Genomic DNA, 22,163 nt, shown 5'->3' on the forward strand with positions numbered 1-22,163 from the left:
AAAAAATTTTGTCCCTGTTTTCTGCTTATCTAATAAACTGTTCCACTGATCTATTTTTGTTTCTATGAAAACATCTAATAGTCTGAAACCTGAGTGATCTTTATGAAAAATTATTTACAAGAAAAAAAATAACTATCCCTCCCAGGTTACCCCATCTTTAACATACGCTAAAATAGATATTTTAAAAATATTTATAACAGACTAAGAAAAATTTAGGAAAAAATTAACAAAAGCATTTTAAATAAAATGTTTTATTGACTTTACATTAGACCAGGTGGAATTCGTCTGTATTTGTTTTACCATTTATAAATAAAAAGATGAATAGTGTTAGTAAGTCCTGATAGAATTTCATTCACCAAATGCTATCCTGCTTGGGTTTTGTTGAGAAAGTTTTTTGTTTTCTTCCATATAGGTGCTTCATTTTTCTAACTCATCAAGGAAGGGTGTATTGACTAGATTTCCACTTGCTGCCATTGACTTCTTGCCAGAAACAAATTTCTTTGCAGCCTGAAAAAGTTGACAGGAATAATAAAACATACATCATTATTTGAAACATATTATGTTGCTCTAAGAGTGGAAATGAAATTTTATTAGTGTAGAGAGCTTCAATGCAGATCATCACTTTTCTCTGTAACAACCTTATAACAATGGGCTTTAAGGATTGGGAACCCTAGGCAAGTCACGTAACCCCAATTGCCTCAGAAACAAACAAAAAACAAAACCTAGATAACTGGCACTTGAACTCTGTTAAGAAGGATATAGAAAACAATCATGCCACTACTACTATAATATACAACAGCTAAAATTTATATAGCCCCTGCTATTGCCAAGCACTGTGCTAAGTGCTTTACAAATGTCATTATTATATGGTAAAGATTAAAAAAAAAAAAAAAAAAAATGAGGATAAGAACAGCTATCAAGTTGTCTTAAGGCTAAATTTGAACTTGTCTTCCTGAATCCAGACTCGGCACTGTGCCACCTACCTTGTGTGTAGGAGTGAGAGAAACATAGGATATTTTTGTCAAGTAATGTGCGCATTTAGGGTTGTATTCCACTTGGAAATAAATGAAATTATTTCATTTAAGTACCATGAAAATGGACAAATATTTAAATGCCATTTTTAGAAGCAAAGGAATTTGGTATTTTAGGGAAATATATATATTTATAAGGTATAGACCTACTCTTGTATTGCAAAGAAATTACTAAGTAAAACTGGGTTTTGAGGAAAAAAGGTGGTGACAGTACCTGTGGGGTTATTCTTTTTCTTAACAACTATGTCAGGAGAAGAGATACAATATGGAACAGAGAATGTAAATAGCAAATCCCTAAAATTGAGTCATACACAAGAGTATCTGTGAGCATGCTAATGTGTTCAAGATTTTAAAGTGAATCAAATTTAGGTTTTATACTCTGCCCCCACTATAGTCTGAATATAGATGATTAGATCAAAAGACATCCAAACTCTTAATATTGGTTGTACGAGCAACTATTTAACAAGAAAGCTATAGGTGCAATATGTAAATGAGGTTAGCTGAAAATATACCAGTAAAGTATATATGTGTGAGAAAGGTAAACCATACTTGTGTGTAAAATCATGAATGCTTCTAGCATAATAAAGTGATTTATTTTACTTACTGCTACAACATCAGCAGTAGCCACAGAGTCAATTGTTTGGAGGACACTTGATGGTGTGACATATGAACCAGTTATCAGAGCCTGGGACCCAATTTCATCCAGATATCCCTCTGAAGACTCGATTGACATCAAATATTCAGCTTTTAGTTTGTTTCTGGGCAAGAAAATGTTCATTATGAAATATTTAAGTTACAAATTTTCAACACATAAACATTAAAGTTTATTGCAAAATACTCCTGTAATTGTATGTATGCATAAGGCCTTCAAAATCTTAAAAAAGGACCACTATGACTTATTAATTTTTGAAAACTACTGTACACAAAATCTAGTAGTTTACTAACATCACAAAAACTATTCTATGACATTTGCCTAGACCCATTTACAACTTTTAAACTGCATATAAAACTCTATTTTTTTGTGGTTCCCCCTTTTATCCCCCCAGTGGAAGTTTTCAAGAGTAAAGGTCAGGTGTAACTGTCAAGTAGGTTGTAAAAATTCTACTTCAGATATGGATGAATACAAATGGAGGTCCTTAAGATTTTATGATTTTTTTTTTTTTTTGTTCTAACAGATGGCACCCAATGTATTGGTGGTTTTTTCAGAGTGAGGCAGCGGGATCAAAAAGTCTCTAGTTACAACATTTATGATTCACAGAACACTAATAATGAAATAAACACAAAATATTTCTTTAGTTCAACATTTGACCTTTTTTAAGTTGTTACTGTAACTGCATATTGGATATATGTTCAATTGAGGGCCAGAGCATAAAATGTCTCGAATGTACCAGTTATATTAAGTCAAGTAGGAAATTAGAAGGGTGAAGAATCTGGAGGTCTAAGATGCAGTTGAAAAAGGTCTTAATGTTTGGACACATACTATTTCAGGTACCAACCCAGGGCACTACACCTCATACATCAAGGAAAGAATTGGCAGACAATTTCCTAGTATCTAACTTCTCATCACCACTAATAGAATATATAACATGTACTAGATGTAGTTCTCTCAAAACAGTTAAAATGCAATTTTACTTATAGTAATCTTACTAAAAAGTTATGTAATTCTCCCCTCCCCCCAAAGTAATGATTACATTTATTGTTTTACTTGCTACAGGAAGACTTAAACATATCAAAATGCATTCAAATATTTTGAAAAATGACCATGTTTCAAAACTGGTTACGAGTTTTTTGTGTTCTGCCATAACTTATAAAGGGTTGTACAACACTAAAATTATTTTGAAAAAAACAAACAGGCAGAACCAAGGTGACAAGAGTAAAGCCAGGAAGCGGCTCTAGCTTTCCCAGTTTCCCTCAAAAACCAACATAAAATCAAGCCTCTGAACAGTCTAGAATGAAAGCCTAGACAGAGATGGAATAAAACTATTCTCTAGCTCAAGATTGGAAGGACTTCAAGAAAGGTCAGTCTTACTAAGATGAAATGGGTACTCAATCCAGCTCAGAAAGTGTCTGGGAAGCCAATGCTTTCACTGGGTCTTAATCACGGGAGATCAGCAACCTTGATTCTGGCTCAGTAACAGAACCTCCCAGCACAGAAGGCAAATTGAATGCTCAGGAAACCGGGTAACAACAGATAGAATTAGGTCAACTACCTCCCCGCTGAGAGCAAAGATACTAAACACAAGGGGTCCTTTGCTCAAAGCCAAGGCTCAAAACTGCACAAGAAACTTGGGACAGAGCCCCCTATAGCCAGGAGCAGGGATCAACTTTAGAAGAAAGAAAGAAAAAATAAGAAACAGGAAAGAGTTTAACCACAGAAAGCTACCAGAGTGACAGGGAAGACCAAAATATCAAGTCTGAAGAGGACAAAATGCCCACATATAAAATCTTGAAGGGTGAAATGAATGTCTCAAGTTCAAAGAGCCTTCTTGGAAGCGCTAATAAAGGCCTTTAAAAATCATATATGAGAGGAAGAAGAAAAACTGGGAAAAGAAACAACATATGCAAGAGAGTCAATTGTTTGGAAAAGGAAGGAAAAGACTGAATTGATTCCTTAAACACAACTGGCATATTTTATGAAGCAAAGGTTTTCCTCATCTAGAGAGCAAAAGCATTAAGACTTACTTATATACTTACTTAGCTGCTGTGATATCTGCTTCAGGAAGGTTGCCCTGAGCTATTGCTTTTACCTGACTGTAAGCAGCCTTGATAACCTACACAAAAAAGTAAATTTAATCAGAAACTTTCAGTACCATTTTGTCAAAGTTCAACTGTATTGGACTTCTAGATGACCATGTAACTTTGGCCAGAAAATTATACTTTAAACTAGCTTCAAACCTTCCACTGGACCATGCTATAGTCTTCATATCTTAATACACTGGCTTTCTCCTGTCATAGGAGAATCTTAGAAAACAGCAAGGACACATAATGGAGGAAAGAATAAGGGGTTGGCTTCAGGTATATCATAATGCTCCGGATTTTTCTTCTGTGTTTAACTGTTCCTTTTATGTCTCATTCAATGATTTAAGGCAAGGGACACAAAGTCTCACTCAACTTTATCTTATTTGGATCAAATCTTTGTGCTCAGTTCTAAACACATTTTGAGGTAAGCAAATGATAAATTAAAGTACAATAAAGGGATGGAGGCAGTGAAAAGGTTTGGAAATCAACAAGAATGGCTGAAGCAATTAGAGATTCAACAATAGGAGAAAAGACCCCAAATTATTATAATAAATTGCTTTCAAAGGTGTCATGTCGGAGATATAGACATGGCATAAAAAAAGAAATGGTGGAAGTGATTTCTGAGCTTTTTAGCAATTGGGGCTGTCTAAAAAATTTAATCTTGTTGGGACTCCAAGGTCCCATTGTAAGAAATGTTTGGATATAGACTCCATGAAAAATACTTAGTACTGACACCATAAAGTCATTGTAAAAATTAAATACTAGCTTCTCAGAGCTTGAATCTAATTTTGTATAGACCTTTATTCAGTTTTTATTGATTTAATTTTTATAGGGTCACTAGGTTGCTGGTAGATATGGGGAATTTTACAAATATAATCTATTTTGATTTCAGCAAGATATCTGACATTCTCACATATTCCACTCATAAAATGGAACAATGTGATTTCAAAGATTATAGTTGGTAGATTAATATAGCAGGTTATCTTTTCTTCAACCCTCTAAATTTTTCTTTCAGTGTCCACATGGAAGGTGGTCTCATAATGTACCACAGGATGTTAAATCTTTTTTTTTTCTTTTTCTTTTTTTTTTTTAAAGCAATTACTTATATGGTTGATAAAGGAAGATTACCCTTTTCTTGACCAGGCAATTAGGTGGGGAAATGGATAAAATGCTGGACTTGGCTGGAGTCAAGAAGATGGAATTAAAATCCTGCCTCAGACAATACCAGCTGTATAATCATAAGAAAACTTTTCTCAGCTGTTTTCTCCTTAAAATGATAATAGCACCCACTTCACAGGGTGGGCATCAAATTAACAAATGTAAAGTTCTTTGCAAACTTTAAAAGTACTCTATAAATGCTAGCTGCTATTATCATAATCATTCAATCTGCAAAATTTAAATGTGATTAACTACAGTATTCAAACATTTATTTTAATTAAAAATAATTCAGGGTGGGGGTGGGTAACTTACATCTGCAGCAACGTCAGCCTGAGATATAGTATAAATTCCAAAAAGTCCAGAATCAGAGTAATTTGCATTAAAGGCTGAAACCTAAAAAACAAATCAGATGTACTAAACACAGTGATACAGATCAAAATAGAATATGGGGAAGAGCTATTCTTCCTAATGACAGCCAAAGCCTAGTGTCTTCTTTTATAAGCAAAACATTTCATCTCCTACATAGTGAGATAATACAATTTTTCAAAAAGTATTTTTAATTTCACATGTAGTCCCAATACTATGTTCCCTTCTGAGCTTCTTTTTGATTATTTTTTTTCCTTCATTAACCCTCTTTCCTTCCCCTTGTCCTTGTCTAAAACAAATATAATCATGAAAGACAAATCTACCCATTGGATGTCTCATTCTGTATTAATTCTTTGAAAAGATGGGAAGTATAATTCAATAATACTCTTGTAGTGATGATTGATCATTGCATTCATCTTTTAGTCTTGTCTTAAGTTTAAAGTTTTTATCAGTCTTAAGTCACATTGTTGTAGTCATATAAACTGTTCTGATTATGCTTACTTCATTCTTCAGCAGTTCATAATAGAACCTTCAAAGTTTCTGAATGTTTTCCTCTTTCATTATTTCTGATGACATAATAATATTGTATTAGTTCACATACTGTAATTTCTTCAGCCATGCCTCAGATAATAGGCAATTACTCTGTTTTTACTTTTTTGGCACCATAAAAAGTGATGCTATATTTTTGTATGCATGGATCTTTTCTTTATTGATCTCTTCAGAATATAAGTCTAGTAAAGGAGTGCCAGATCACAGGGTATTCAGAATTTAATGATTTTGCAGGATTGCTTTCAAGAACTGTTGGATTTTTTTCCCAGAAGTTTTATCAACAGAGCCTGAGTGTGCCTGTACACTTCTACAACCTTCCAAGAACTGTTATTTCCTTTTCTGTTATCTTTCTTAGTTTAATGGGTATTAATTGAAACTACAGAGTTGTTTTAATTGAATTTCTCTTATTAATCATTTGAAACATTAAGTTAACAGATTACTACCATTCTTCCTTTAAGAATAGCCTACTCAGATCCTTCAACCATCTATATGGGTTCCTATCTACTTACACATACACTTATGAAAAAACAACATTTATATATAAGACAAAAGTGTGGGAACCAGAATTTAGGTGCCGATAACTTTTCATTAACACAAAAAGGACAAATATCAAGAAATGAAAAAAGAGCATTTGGTAGTGTTTTCTCCCAACCTTTAAAGCTAATGTGAACTACATCAACAATACGTGCAACCACACATTCCCCATCCAAAGCAGTGTCATTGGGGGGGATGGGGGCGGGAAGCCCAAGAGGGAAGATAAATCTAAAAAGTGAATGGTTAGCATTCAGTTTGTATTCTGACAGTTCTAAGTATTCTTTGTTTCTTTTGCATTAGAGTATCTGGAACAGATTTTATATCAGAAATGAAAGGAGGGGGGATTATCAGATTAAGCATAATTATTTCGTCAGTTTTTAAATTCTCTAAGATGTCTTAAATCTTAATTTTTCAAGCTTTTTCTTACAACATTTTAATACTGAATCTTTGAAAATAAAATAAGGATAATGAATATTTATACTAACATCAAATGGCTGGTTTGTCTCCTTGGCTACAGCCTGATGTAGATGGCTGCTGACATTGCTGCCCCTCTTAACACGAGGCCCTGCACCAAGGACATGCTGAAGGATGCTAAATGCATTTTTCTCCGCACTTTCTAATGTAGCCCCTTCAGCTACAATGGCAGCATGGACAAGACTATCACCATTTTCCTCTCGAATTTCACCTGGGGTTGGAGGGAAAACAAAAGGTTAAGTTTTGTTTTTGTTTTTAAATTCTCACTATATCCAAATTTTGCCCTTAAGTCACTGCTACACACAAATAACAAATGAAAACTAAGAAAATTAATTGGTCTTTCTCCTTACCTACAACATCTTGCAGTATTGTCCAATTATATGTCAATTTGGACCACTGGAGACAAATATAGGGGCAAATTCCCCCCTTCCAAAACAGCTAACCCAATCATTACTCCCAAGTATCGATCTGAAGATATTATAGGTCTTATTTTAAAGATGAAGTTGGTATTTAAAAAGGGGGGGGGGAGGGGGAAGGGAAGAGGGTAATAAGTAAAATTACAGAGATTCCCTCTTCTTCACCTATCACTTACATGCCTTATGCCTCTCTCCTTCATCCCTGTAGTAACACATGAACAGGCTTTACTTCTTGGCAAGGCTAAACCTTTATTTGTCCAAAGGATCTCATTCCATCCTATATCCTCCAAGAGATTGATCTCTCTGTATTTTCCACTTATTTTCACTGTCTGTTGTATCATTTCCTACTGCTTACAAGCATGCCCACATCTCCTCTACCTTGAAAACAAAACAAAAAACATTTGATCCTGTTTTCTGTAGTTACTTTTTTGAAAAAACTATTCTTTGACAAAACCATCTCTGAAAACTGCCTCCACTCCCTTCATCTGTAACTGTCACTCGACCTTATCATTACACTAAAACACTCTTCAAACTTGAAACGTTACTAATGATCTGCTAATGCATAAATCCAATGGCCTTTTCTCAATCCTCATTCTTCTTGGCCTTTGACATTGTCAATCATTCCCTTTTGATACTGTTTTCAAGAAGTTTTTGGATACCACTCTCATGGTTCTCACCCTACCTATATGATTGCTCATTTCCCCTCTCCTTTGCTGAATCATCCAGATCAGTCTTTAATGACTGTGTCCCTCAGAGTTCTGTCCTGGGGCCTGCCTCTTCTCTCTAATGCTACTTGGTGATCTCATCAGCTCTTATTTAATTTAACCTTCTCTACACTGATGATTCTCCAGTCTACCTTTCCTGCCTGAAACTGCTGACCTCCAATCTCACACATCCAAATATCTTTCAAACAACTTGAAATGGATGTCTAATTGACATCTTAAAGTAATATGTCCAAAACAGAGTTATGCATCCTCCTAAATCTTTATCCCCCTTCAGAGGGCAATACTATCTTCCTACTCTCTCAGGCTTGTAACCCAGGATTCCTTACCCTGACCCAACCCTTCCTCCATGCTTTGGCCAAGGCCTATCCATTTCATTTTTGTCATCTTTCAAATAAACCCTCTTCTCTCCTCTGACTGTGCATGAATGAGAAGAGATCAATTTTATGTCCTCAATAAAAACAAATCACCTACCTCCACGGTAGCGGGCCTTTAAACCAGACATACCAAGCCCACCTCTCATGTTCAGAAACTGCTCAGCAACTTGCTTCAGGACGCTATGGTTTATACCTGCAGTAACAGATACAAGACAAAACTGGAGCTTATAAAATGAAATCCAAATAAGCTTTTGATATAGTTAAACATCAGATTCTGACTTAAAAAATGTCATTAGAAACTAAACAAAAGGTAATCACTGTACGAGGCCACAAACTAAAGGTCTACCATTTACCTGTAACCTATTATTCAAATTAAATCCCAGACTATACTCAACTATGGTTTATGTAAATTGATAAGCAATCAAAGACAGCTAAACCAAAACTTACCAAGTCCAACCAGAGCCATTCTTGCACTTGTAAAATTGTTCTGTATATAGTAGTGAAGCTGAAAAAGTAACAACACATAAATTAGGTTATTTTAACATTACTAGAAACAAAAAATAGCGCTAATTCTGCTTTAATGCTAGTTTTAAATATACAAATTTGCTCAGATGCAATGAATATTTTAGCATAATGCAAATTTCGAGTTTGCTTATGCTTGATTTTGTCTGTGAGAAAGTCAAAATAGAAAAATGCACCCAAATGAACCAAGTCCCAAAGGAATACACAAAATACACAAAACTTCAAAAATCTACTACTACTCTTAGGTCATGCTGTTTTATCCTAGAAAAGGGGAAAAGAAAGGGAATAAGGATTTATAAGAGTCTGCTACATACCAGGACAATATTGTGCTAAACATTTTGCAAACATTCTCTACAAAATTGTGTTTTGCTACCGTTTCACATGTGGATTTTTATGTGTACACCATATTTAACACCTCAAATGTGGTGTTACTGTATTTACTGTATATCTTTTGATGAAGTAGGAGTAAGTGGGTTGGTCTGTATCTACAAATTCAATCTCCATCTTTTACCATGAATGGGAATACATATGGTGAATTATGGCAGAACTGACTTTTAGAAGAAATCTTAAATCATCTAGTCCAAATCCCTCATTTTACAAATCTACTAGGTACTTTTCTTAAAAAGCACTGAAATTTTATTCACATTATGTTTGAAAGAATTGGGTCACTGATTAGGCAAACGGAAATATTACCATTAAACAGATATATTATTGTAATGGTATTTAACAGATCGTCTCTGTTTAAGTGGTATTGAAATCAACTTCCAAAACACATTCCACTAGTTTTTCTCTTTCTGATACATTTGGATGGCTTGGAAGGAAGGTTGGAAAGCTTCCTCTTAGTTGAAGCCTTCCCTAATATGAACCTTCAATAATCTTTCTCCTCTGAGAATTCCTTCTATATATCTCCCAATTTGGCATCTATGTTACAAAGTAGATTACTACAAAATACTGAGACTTTTTTCAATAACATACTTCAACTTACACAGCTAAAAGTCATACAATTTCTCTACAATCATAGTGTTAGCTCTGCAATATATACTTGTGTGGAGCACTGGGAAGTTAAGTGACAAGTCAGTGTTAAAAGTTAGACTTAACCCCAAGACTTCTTGACTAAATCCCAGCTTTCTACCCACTGTGCAAGTCTGCCTCCAGATTTTTATAGTCTAAAAATAGAATCATCCTTAAAGAGCAAAAACTATATTATAACTTCGAAGAGAATAACACAGTGTTATTGAGGATTAAAGACAATTTTTTACATGTGCTCTGTGGATTATGTGACTATTAAGATATGTTCTTAAGGAAAAACCATTTTTAAAAGCCCATCTTCTCATTTTTAAAAAAGTCAAAGATAATATATGTGTAAATCATTCTTCAATATTTTAGGGAACAGAAAGTAAGTGGTAATTGTATTCTTAATCAATTTGGTAGGAGTATTTGTTATCTTAACCTCCCTCAATTGTTAGCATTTCTCCTCCCTTCTTACCCTCATCAGAAAATAATACTTGTGTCTTAGGGATCAAAAATGTGAAGAACGACTCAAAGGCAATGGAATCTTCATCCTTATTGACTTATCCAAGCTGTGACCCCCTCTTTCTCTAGTCCCTGGGGCTTCAATGGTCTACTTTTTTGTTTTTCCTGTCATCTTCTTTATAGGACCACGTCTATGTCATGCCCATTAACTCTAAGTACCAAAGGTCCTGCCCTGGAACCTGTTCCCTTCTCTCTAGTCTCTCACTTGGTGATCTCATTGGCTCCCATAGGTTCAAATGTCTTCTCTATAGAGACGACACACAGAGAGAGTTTACAGCTCTCATTTCTCTCCTCAGTTACAATTCAGCATTTTGACTGGCCAGTAGACATTTTGAACTGAATGTCTCACTGGGATCCCAAACAAAACTCATTATCTCTGCTCATTTCACAAACCCATAATTATCCAAACTTCCCTATTATTGCTGAAGTCTTCACCATCCTTTTAGCTATGTAGATCTACATTCTAGGAAGTATGAACTCAATTTTGTATTTTCACTTACCCAAGATACATGATCAGTTGCAAAATCTTGTTATTTCTTTTTTTATAGCATTTCTGATCTAGATCTTCTTTCCACTCAGACAGCCTTTCAGGCCTCATTATCTCACCCCAACTAATGAAACTGTCCCCCTGTGCCAAGTCTCTCCCAACTCCAATTGTTCTCCACATAGCTTCCAGTGCATGCTGATCACGTCACTTTCTCTATTCAATAAATTGCCTTTGTACTGGCATTTCCCACACTTTCTCTTTCTACCTTTGTCAGAATTTCTGGCTTACTTCAAGACTCATTTTAAACATCTCCTTTTGTCTTTCACTGTTCTCCTAGGTGCTAAAATTTTGCCTTCTACTATCTTGCGTTTACTTTGTATATACAGGTTGTTTACTCCCTTAGAAGATAAGTTCCTTGGGGCAGCTAGGTGGCACAGTGGATAGAGCACCAACCCTGAAGTCAGGAGGACCCGAATTCAAATCTCAGACACTTTAATACTTACTAGCTGTGTGACCCTGGGCAAGTCACTTAACCCCAATTGCCTCAGTTAAAAAAAAAATTAGAAAATTTCTTAAGGAAGGTCTGGTTTCCAATTTTATTTTTGACCTTTTCAAAGCACAATACCTTACAAAAGCAAGCTCTTACTTGTCAAATAATATGGGACTTCCTGAACCAATGTAAGCAAAAGGGAAAAATGTGGCCTGTTTTCTTTAGTTGACTGAAATAAGGATAAATATTTAATTTCTAGTTAACTAAATTTTAAAGCCATTATTTGTATGTTAATACTTTCTTTTGCAGGTCTGGAAAACTATGTTAGCAGAGGGTAAGATCTTAAAGTGAGCTTAAGAGTCTTTGAGTACAACATACCAAAATATATTATTTCAAACTTCTCCCCATTGATAATTTGGACTCTGCCTTCATCTTCTGGATTATATTGTTAAGGCTTCAGCATCCATGCCAGTTCCCAGACTACTTCATAATATGCTGCCTCTAACTTAAAGACTTCTTAAATTATGATTTATCCAAATGTGAAATGAGCTGGTTTGGAAGAGAGCAGCTATCTCTCTCTTTTTTAAAAACTTAGAAGCATTTCTTTTCCAGTCTAGAAATAGGCACAATCCCATTAATTATTGAGGTAGAAGCTTTGAAATGGGGCCAGTTCATGCATTTGGAGGCAGGTCCTCTCTCCCCCTAACTCTCTATACTGGTATTGAAATTGAAGACACCTCATCATTCGTTCTACTGAAGTTCAGATCACCTAAGTATAAACAACCTGCTGGACTCTGCCTCCTTGGCAACAAGGACCACAGGCATGTACCACTCACTAGACCTGACATTTTCTCAGTATCAGTTTTCAAGCTATGAATAACCAATTATTAGATGTTTTAAAGATTCTTGTTCACAAGATAATGTTTGGACTAGATGGCCCATGGAAGTCCCTTCCAACTTTTGAGATTCTGTAAAATTTCCATCTATCTCCTGCCAAATGACAAGTCTAGGAAGAAGCATCAGAGAAGACAGCGTTGTAATATTTAACTCCTCTAACTAGGAATAGTAATAAGTTCTAAAGTATAACAATTTCCTAGTGAAGTGCCATTAGGGCATATAATTTAAAAATAAAAGTCCAAATAGGTTTTCTACATAAGCCTTTGTTTAAGAACTTAATTTTGAAAAATTTTCTAAAACCAGAAAAAGATAAATACCATATTTAGTATCAAAACAATAATAATTATAAAATATTACATCAGTACCTCTTCTGGAGTAATTTTCCCAATCTTATAATCAGGACAATACAAGGAATTAGAAAGAGCATTTCGATAAGCTGCAGCATGCAGATTTTCAATCACACCTACAAAGAGAAAGGGGAAAAACATTCACTAAAATGCAGATTAAAATATAGTAAATAAGTGAGAAAAATGAGGAAGTATTTAGCCTTCTGATTTTCTACTCTGCTTAGATATTAAATCTTGAAATGTATAGATGCCTGTTGGCAAATATAAAATTCTACTTGCGGCTAAGAAAATTTTTTGGAAAACATGTCACACTTATTAGGAGTTTATATTTCAAGAGTACCTAACTTCTCCAGCATATTGGTATTGTACTTACTACCATCATAGTTTCTAGAACTGCAACACTAGAAAGACCACCCCTTTCTAGTAATCAAGAGATCTGATTCTGACCCTAGTTCTGTGACTTTCTAATTGTGACTCTGCCTAACCATTTATTTAAGAATTGAATATTTTATTTATGTCTTTTACATCTGTTTTATCACTGTCATTAAATTCTAATTCTTTCATCATAAAATACTGCCATCACTAATTCACTGCAAAAAGAACAACGCCAACCTGTTGGAATCTTTACAAAGTGTTAAGACATTGGAGTTAATTTAATCTTAGAAAGAGTTTTGGGCCAGAACTCAAACTAGGTACTAAGTGGAACTGATTGAACAATGCTTGTGTTCACACCTTTAGAGAGCTCATAAGTATCTAAGAACTCAATGGAGTTCACACCTTTGGGAGAGTTCAGGGCTAGTATGAGATTTGAATTCACACCTCCCTTAGAACCAGAGAGCACTCTGGGAGATAACCCAGAATCCCTCTCCCTCCAGAAGGTGGAGTTAACCTTTGGGAGATCACATAAATAGAGGGAGCTCTTGGAGCTTGGGACAGACTGGAGATTGAGAAGCCTTGAGTCGGAGCTGACTGGAGGCTGAAGAAAGCAGAGGCAGAAGCCAAGGACAAAGCTCCAAGATCTCTTGGAGCCAGGCAGAGAGATAGGCCTCAACTAACCGGGCTAAATTTGGAAGGAGAAATAAATGTTTGCATTTTTACCAGCTGGCTGCGATATTGGAGTAATTATTTATTTCAACCGAGACTAAGGAAAATGCTTCCCAGGAAAACCTCCACACCAACCTTGATGAGTTTATTGTGAAATTTTTTCATTTCCTAATGACGCTGTGTTTATAAAATAGGGAATGACTTAAATTAATCCAAAGAAATAACTGACAGTCTCTGAAAGAACTGAGAGCAAGAGGAACATGTAGTGGGCACACCATAAACAAGGTTTGGTGCCTATGAAATCTTATTCATCAATGTAACATTCGTTTGGCTTATAAGTAAATATTCCAACTGGCAAAAAATGCCTGTCAATGACTATCAGACATGTTAGCTACCACCGACTTCAGAATATATTCTCTAATAGTTCTACTTTTCTACTGTAAATATTAAGTTGGCACTGTTTCTTAATCAGTTTCTGGTGCAATTTGGTTAGTGTAAATCAGTTGGCTAATCTGATTATGTCAGGTCAGAGTGATAAAAGTGTGCTTTTATCTTGGGTACTTGTCATGGTCCCCTCCCGGTCCTATGGTCCAGCCACCATATAGAGAGATACCCCAAGAGGCTTGGCCTAAGTAGCCGTCAGAATATCTTTAAGCTTCAACAGCACCATCAATAAAATGTAATTATCAAGATGCTTTACCTATCTGGGGGTTTTGAAAAGCAACTGCTTTATCAATCTTTAGTTGTGACTGAAGATCTGCTACTTCCCAGCGTCGAAATTCTGGTGCTGTGGTGACATTGAGCAGGAACTCCATTAGAATATCACTGTGAAAGAGAGAGGCAAAATTTAGAGCCAATAATTCCAAAAAAGACAATGCCAATACGCCTAGCTTGCAAAAAGGGCCACAACTTTAGATGCAAATAAAATGATCTAATACTTACACATCATCCCGGAGGCATTCTGCAGCATATGCCATGTTTTCCCTTGTACTAGTCACACTGAAGAAGAAATACATTAAGGACAGAGATTTGAATTAGTAAAATAAATTAATTTCCCTGTAATATGGCCACCTTGTGGAACCAAAATTATTTAATTTCAATGAGTAACTATGCATTTTACTTAACATACCTTAATTTACCACCAACGGCTTCAGTCCCTCGGGTTATCTTAAAAGAAGAAGCTCCTTTGGTAGTCTTTACCAAAAAAAAAAAAAAAAAAAAAAAAAAAAAAAAAAAAAAAAAGAGAGAGAGAGAGAGAGAGAGAGAGAGAAAAAATCTTTGTCAATAATTTTGAAATACCAAATTTACCAAAAGTGATACTAGAATAGCAACAAATATCCAAATTAAAATATAGCTAAGGCTGTTAGCAAGCTCAAAAACTAAAATGAACTCTTAAGAAAGTTAGAAATAAATAATTGGGAAAAATGGTTTAATGAATTGTGGCATGTGAGTATAAAGAAATATTGACTTAGAAAGAATGATAAGTTTAAGAATCCCAAGCTATATGGGAACACCCGTATGAAGTAAAGCAGAGTGAACAAAGTATAACCCAAAGAACAACTTACACAACTTAATTACAATGAAATAAATGAAAACAACTCCAAAGGGCAATCAACAATTGTCCTACAGAATCACAGGATCCTTCATTTACACTGTAGTGATCTCAGAGATTATTTAATACAGCTATTTTATTTTAGAGGAGAATAATGGGGTTCATATTGGTTAAGAGTCCTGTCTTGTGTTAAACATAGATGGTAAATAGTAAAGGTGAAATTTGAACTTGAGCCCTCAAATTTCAAAGCTAATACTTTTTCTAATGCATTGTAAAATTCAAATTTATTATATCTTTTAAGCATCACAAACTACTAAAATGTGGGTAGGAGGGATTATAATTCTATCTCATTTTAACCATTTTCTGAGATTTTATTTTATTGGAGCAGTTCCAAAATGGTCAGGGTTTAACAAAAACTAAATGTCAAAGAAAAATTTAGCAACAGAGAAGTAAAAATGGTAAAGACTAAGACCAAATTAAAAACACATCATTTATAAAAATAAAGTTACTATTTAGTGGCTCATTTGTAAGATATGGCAGGTATGAATGGTACCTGATGTTTTGAAAAAGTAAATTAAATCAATTAAAATTGATTCTGTAATCAAGTGCTAATTCACCATATAAAAAGAGGCCATGCTTCTGGGCAAAAAAAAAAAAAAAAAAAAAACAAAAAAAAAAAAAAAAAAAAAAAAAAAAAAAAAAAAAAAAAATCACATAACATGAAAATATCAAGAAACTTAACAACTTGGGCTGACCTCATGTATCATTATGAAAAAGTTGAGCTGGGTACTCTCTCTGAAAAGCCACCAAGTGGTTATAATTTGATTCAAACCAATAATTTCAAAGAAGAAAAGCTCTAAAGTATTTCTTCTTTCGTTTTAACTAAGCAAAAAATATCTAAATTATATTTCAAAATAGAACAAGCTTTTCTTAATGTATTTAGGGGAGCTGCTAAAGACAGTGCTGAGCTTGAAGAAAGGAATCAAATAAGAGTCCAAGGCAATAATATACCACATTCCTATTCTTTGAACAGGCCAAATTTTGAAGGAAGGGTTACTTTTAGCTCCTCTGGTCAGGGAAACCAAGAAAGAGCATTTATTAGGGAATATTACAGAAGAAAACAAAAACAGCAGTTCAACAGTTAAATTGTTAACAAGGTAAGCAGAGTGAATCCAACAAAGATAATCTTCAAACTGTGTTGAAGAATCTTACCTTGAAAGATACAAGCTACTTTACTAATAAATTACCTTAGTGACCAAAATCTTACTGTACTATGAATTGCACTGCTTCTTGTATTTTTCTTTAATAATCCAGGCTAACATATTTCAAAATAAAGAAAACATTTTCATGTATTTCTCTGGTTTTGTCACATTCAGGCATTAGATAATTTATGTAGCATTGTTTTCATCTAGAATAGACTTTACCCTAATGCTAAATTTTGTGTACTATACCTAAGATTGAGGATTTTTTTTAAAGGTTAGATATATTTAGTTCTTTTCAGGACTAGATTTTTTTCATAATGTGTTAATATACCTAAATGGTTTGCTTAAGTTTAAAATTTGCAGATAATTAAGTTAATTTTGTTTTGAAACATAAAAATTAATCTATACTTGTGAAATTTAATTATAATTTGTAATTGCAAACTGTAACAATTGTAATAAAGTTGTAATTTTAGTGTAAAGTCCTAATGCATCTTACTAAACTAAACTATATAAAAACATGTTCTTTTAATAGCTATTCACCACTACTTCAAATTTAAGTTTTATTTTTGTCCATGAATATTTAAATTACTTTGCTATAAAAATGCCAAGAATACAGAATTAGAAAATATGGATATTTGCAAATATTTGTGTAATCTAATAAGTAAGACTGAAAGAAAAGATCTTTACCAAATTGGATGCAAGACGGAGTAAATGGGAGGCTCCAAAATTGGTAGAATCTTCATATCTACTACCAGCTTTAATGTACAAACCAATTCTTGAAGCTGGAGCATAGTTTTCCATAGAGGCAATCACTAAGCCATTTGGTAACTTTGTTACCTATAGTCAAAACAAAACTGAGATGTTATTAATGTCTTCTTATAACTAAGTAATGAAAACTTTTCTTTTAAAACATGTGAGAGATTTGGTTAGACTTACTTCAAGTTCCTCAGGATGGAGTTGTACAGGAGCTTTTGCAGAAGATTTAATTCTTGGGGCAACTTTGAGTGAATAAAATCGTCTCTAAAGACAAAAGATTTAAAAATATTCCCCACATGAATAGTAGTTTCTATAACATCATAAGACCTAGGTTGTATTCACGAGTACTATGATTTATAAAGATGTTAAATCAAAATTACAAATGGTCACAAGAATGAAATACATGTGGGAACTTATATAGATGTCAGATCATAAAAATCATCCCATGGCTCACAAAGCTCAGGGTATGTCCTTAAATTATTGCCAAATCTGCCACTATTGCCATTCCCTCAATCATTTTGGGAAGTAAATCCTATGGAAATGTATGCCAGCAACCTATAGGTGCTAGAGCTGTAGCTACTGAAAACCCAAAAAAGAAAGTTCTTGCTACCAAAGAACTAGATAACTGTCAAATGGTTCAGTATCAAAAACTCATAATGTGTTTATCAGTGGAGAGGACATGAGAGGAGTGATTAATCATCTGCTTTTCTGCAACCTAAGGATAATGGCACCTTGCCATTCCAGACTTGCAATTGAAATGCACTGTTTCCCTCCATTCAAATGTGAGTTCACTGAGAACTGGGATTGTTTTACTTTGTATTTGTGTCCCCACTTACTTAGTACAGTGCTTAATAAATGCCTCATTCATTCATTCACATTATTCAACATGTAAGAACCAGAGATGTAAATGGTATTTCATATCTCAAGAGGGAGGAACAATATAACTGGGATAACAGTACTAACTAGTTATTTCTAGAGCTTTGAAGCTTAGAAAATGTTTTATATACATTAATGTCATTTGAATGTCATCATCCTAACCCAAGAGAAAGATGTTTTTATTGGCTTGTGTCAAATTGGCTTCATCACCAATTTCCTCTTTGATTTTGGGCAAGTCATTTCAAACTCTCAGTCTCTCACTTCTTTATTTGTAATATGAGGACACAAAGCTAGATGATGTCTAAGATCTCTTAAGACTAAGATTTAAGTCTAAAATATGACTATATCTAACTACCCCAAAAAAGTCATTCTATGAAAGTAAAGCGGACTTAAGGATAATGGAAAAAGTTTTTTATTTTTTAAAACAGCACTCATCTGGAGAATGCATTAAAGCAAGAGTGTAAAACTAAAAACAGCAAAGGATCCTTATAGAAAATATATTGACTTAGAAAATCACAGATTAACATTACCTAGAGAGTACAGCAAATTTATTTTTGTTAAACATTTTTCAGTTACATTTTTATTTGGTTGGCCAAAATTTGTTAATGGAGAATAAATGATGGGTAAAAGGATCTAAAATGTGGGCCCTAACATAAAGGCCCACAAAATTTAAGATAAATTCATACAAAAATATTTTTCACAGAAAGAACCTTAAAGAGTCCTTTTCCAGTTCTCTCATTTTGGACAACCAAACCAAGGCCCAAAGAGGTGAAGTGATCAGCCGAAACCAAAGTTAACTACAAAACCTGAAGAGGAAACTAAATATTCTGATTCCCAGTCCAATACTCTTTCCACTGAAGACATGTCATTTAAATAGCACTCATTTGTACTAGAAATAATCTGCATGGTTTTATTACTTTTTTTTTTTCTTTTTTGCTGAGGCAATTGGGGTTAAGTGACTTGCCCAGGGTCACACAGCCAGGAAGTGCTAAGTGTCAGAGACTAGATATGAACTCAGGTCCTCATGACTTCAGGGCTGGTGCTCTATCCACTTAGCCACCTAGCTGCTCCTGGTTTTATTACTTTTATCAGAAATCCTCCACAACTTGGGCTTCAGGGAAAGTATATGATGGAAATTCCCTTCAGAGAGCAAAGAGAAGTACAGCATAAAGTCAAGTATCTTAGGGATGCTAAGTTCTGAGTGAAAATGTCATTGAAAAGGGGCAGCTAGTTGATATAGTGGATAGAGCACCAGCCCTGAAGTCGGGAGGACTTGAGTTCAAATATGGCCTCAGACACAACACTTCCTGGCTGTGTGACCCTGAGCAAGTCACTTAACCCCAATTACCTCAGTGGGGGAGAGGGGGGAGAAAGAAAGAAAGAAAATATCATTGAAATAAGTTATCTAAAGTTCCAGGTTAGGTAGAAGAGGTAAAAGGTGTCCAAAGGATGGTGGACGGGGAAAATATAGAAGGGTGTCAATATTTAAGGCTGAGGGGACATTAATAGATTTGAAGGAATGGGAAATTGAGAGAAATTTCTGAATGTGAAATTTTGAATCGAAGAAAATGAAAGATATGACTGTACTATTAGAAAAGAATCTTTGAAGGTGGAACCATTTAAAAAATGGTTCTAATATTTTATAAGCATCTAGGGAATCCTATCTCAAATGGATATTTAGTAAAATCTTATCTATTGCTATATCTGTATGCTTATCATTTTGTGTGTCAAGAAATGTACTTCCTGTTCGTTTGTTTGCTTAGTTCCAATATTTGGAGCTTTGATGCCAAAATGCAGATTGCAAGTTACCCACCTCTTCCCACAAAATCTCTTTGGGGTAGCTCACCTAAGCCTGGGCAGTGCTACGCACACCGATGACACACAAGCTTTCCAGGAGGTATATTCTGCAGTAGTCCCCCTTCACCGACCCCCTCCACTCTCTATCTATTCATAATTTTACTTCTTCCTCAGATGTAAGCCACTTTATTTCTCCAATCATTGGAGTTACCTATAAAAACAAGCTTCCACGGGGGCAGCTCCCAGGCCTAAGTCAGGAGGACCCGAGTTCACATGTGACCTCAGACATGTAACATGTCCTAGCTGTGTGACCCTGGCCAAGTCATTTAACTCCAAAATTGCCTCCGCAAGTTGCGGTTTGGCAAAGCACTTAATCTCAGCCCGAGGACCCAGGGACACTTTATATCCGGACATAGTCTCTGAACTCTGAACCTTAAGGAAAACCGACAATCCTGTTGGGGGGTGGGGGGGGGGGCAGAGGAGGAAGTGCAAAGCCCACACTCCATCCTAAGGGGGCTGTGTCCTCCAAGGCCCGGCCTTCACCTTCAGGGGTTCGCCCCGCCCTCCCCGCAGCGGAGTTCCAGCCGGGAGTCACAGCTTTGACCTTCACAGGCCCCCCCCCCCCCCCCCGGCCCGTCAGGAAAGGAACTCGTACTCTGTCCAGCGCGCTGCGGGCAGCGCCGTCGTTCCCGCCCCCCGCTCCTCCAAGTCGTTCCGGCCCCCGGCCCAGGCTGCGCGCTCCTTCCGCAAGATTCACTGAAGGACAAGGGGAGAGACAGGGAGCGGGGCAGAGGCCTCCGACCAGGCGACTCCACCGATTCCCCTCCCCCACAGGCCCGTAATCCTCTCCGCCAAGCCGGTTTCGTGCTTACCGACAGGGATCCGGCGCCCGTTAGCAGCTTCATGGCCCCGACTCACTGGTGACCCCGTACTGACCGGGCTCAGAGAAAGCAAGATGGTGGCGGAGGACCTTGGTTTCCCAGGATGCCTCGCGGGAAGCCTCTCTTCGCGGAGCGCTCTCGGCTGCTTTTAGCCCCGGAAGGGGGAGGAAGAGGGGTTTAGTCACGCTCTATGTGGCAGAGGGAGACTTTTGTTTTTTTATGTTGATCCCTTGGTGCCTCTGCCGCTAAATTTCAAATCTTTCATTAAAAAACACTTTCCTGTTTCCCCAAGTTCATTCAGCTAGAGTGACAATTTCCCTATCTCTTCTCGAATGGAAAAAGCGCCAACCAGTATTACTGACCTCCCCCACGGTCATTTTGGACTTTTCTTGCCACAAGCACCAATCAGGTCCTTAGTCTCTGGGCCACACCCTCGTAGTCCCCGCCCACTTTAACGTAACTAATTGAGGGTGGGATGATCTCCAAGGCGAAGGAGAGGAAGCATGTGATTAAATTTAACTTGCGTAATGCCTTTTTACGTATAAATTCTGTAGAAGCCAGTGAAGCTAAAAGGCAGAAGAAAAGAAAGAGAGTTCTTTCAGATGCAGAAATAGAAGGTGGACGCTCTTTTCAAGAATTGTAACGGAGGCCTGTGTACTTGGATTGAAGATCTAGAGGGGAATCAAATGTTGGAAAACTGGAAAAGTGGAAAGGGTTCAGGTTATGAAGAGCCTTAAGTGCTTTAATAATCAAAATTAGAATAAAAATAGGAAACGGAGGGAAAAATTTTTGCAGCGAGTTTCTCTGATTAAAAAAAATGTCATTTTTCAAATATATGGAGAATTGAGCCAAATTTACAAGAATAAAAGCTATTTCCCAGTTGATAAACGGTCAAGGGATAGGAACAGGCAGTTTTCAAAGAAAGAAATCAAAGTTATCAATAACAATATAAAAATGCTCTAGAACACTAATAATTAGAGAACTACAATTGAAACAACTCTGAGATACCACCTCATACTTATCACATTGATTGACAGAAAAGGAAAGGGACAAATGTTGGAAGGATTGTGGGAAAATAAACACAATAATTGTGAGTTGGAGCTGAGTTCAACTATTCTGAATAACAATTTGGAACTACAATCAAAGGGATATATATATATATACACATATATATACACACACATATACATACATACATATATGTATGTATGTATATCCTTTGACCCAGCAATACCACCACTAGATCTTTAGCCCAAGAAAATCAAAGAAAAAGGATCCAATTCATGTATACAAAAATATTTATAGCAGGACTTTTTGTGGTGGCAAAGACTTAGAAACATGGATTTCCATCAACTAGGGAAAGGCTGAACAAGTTAATATGTATGAATATGATGGAATACTATTATACTATAA

General features: G+C 35.7%; 1 protein-coding gene across 1 annotated transcript; it reads right to left on the reverse strand.

Annotated features, from left to right (window-relative positions):
* Nucleotides 1-235: 235 nt before the first annotated feature.
* LOC100935369 (cytochrome b-c1 complex subunit 2, mitochondrial) lies at nt 236-20,911 on the reverse strand. The gene is made up of 14 exons (XM_003761458.4): nt 20,742-20,911; nt 17,377-17,460; nt 17,128-17,277; nt 14,816-14,880; nt 14,629-14,685; nt 14,387-14,511; nt 12,661-12,758; nt 8,814-8,871; nt 8,464-8,559; nt 6,863-7,062; nt 5,241-5,321; nt 3,726-3,802; nt 1,636-1,789; nt 236-507 (listed from the first exon to the last, which is right to left on the reverse strand). The coding sequence occupies exons 1-14, from the start codon at nt 20,772-20,774 to the stop codon at nt 418-420; spliced, it is 1,368 nt and encodes a 455-aa protein (XP_003761506.1). The 5' UTR covers nt 20,775-20,911; the 3' UTR covers nt 236-417.
* Between the last annotated feature and the right edge of the window lie 1,252 nt (nt 20,912-22,163).

The sequence above is a fragment of the Sarcophilus harrisii genome, chromosome 1 (genome assembly GCF_902635505.1).
Source record: "Sarcophilus harrisii chromosome 1, mSarHar1.11, whole genome shotgun sequence".
NCBI lineage: Eukaryota > Metazoa > Chordata > Mammalia > Dasyuromorphia > Dasyuridae > Sarcophilus > Sarcophilus harrisii.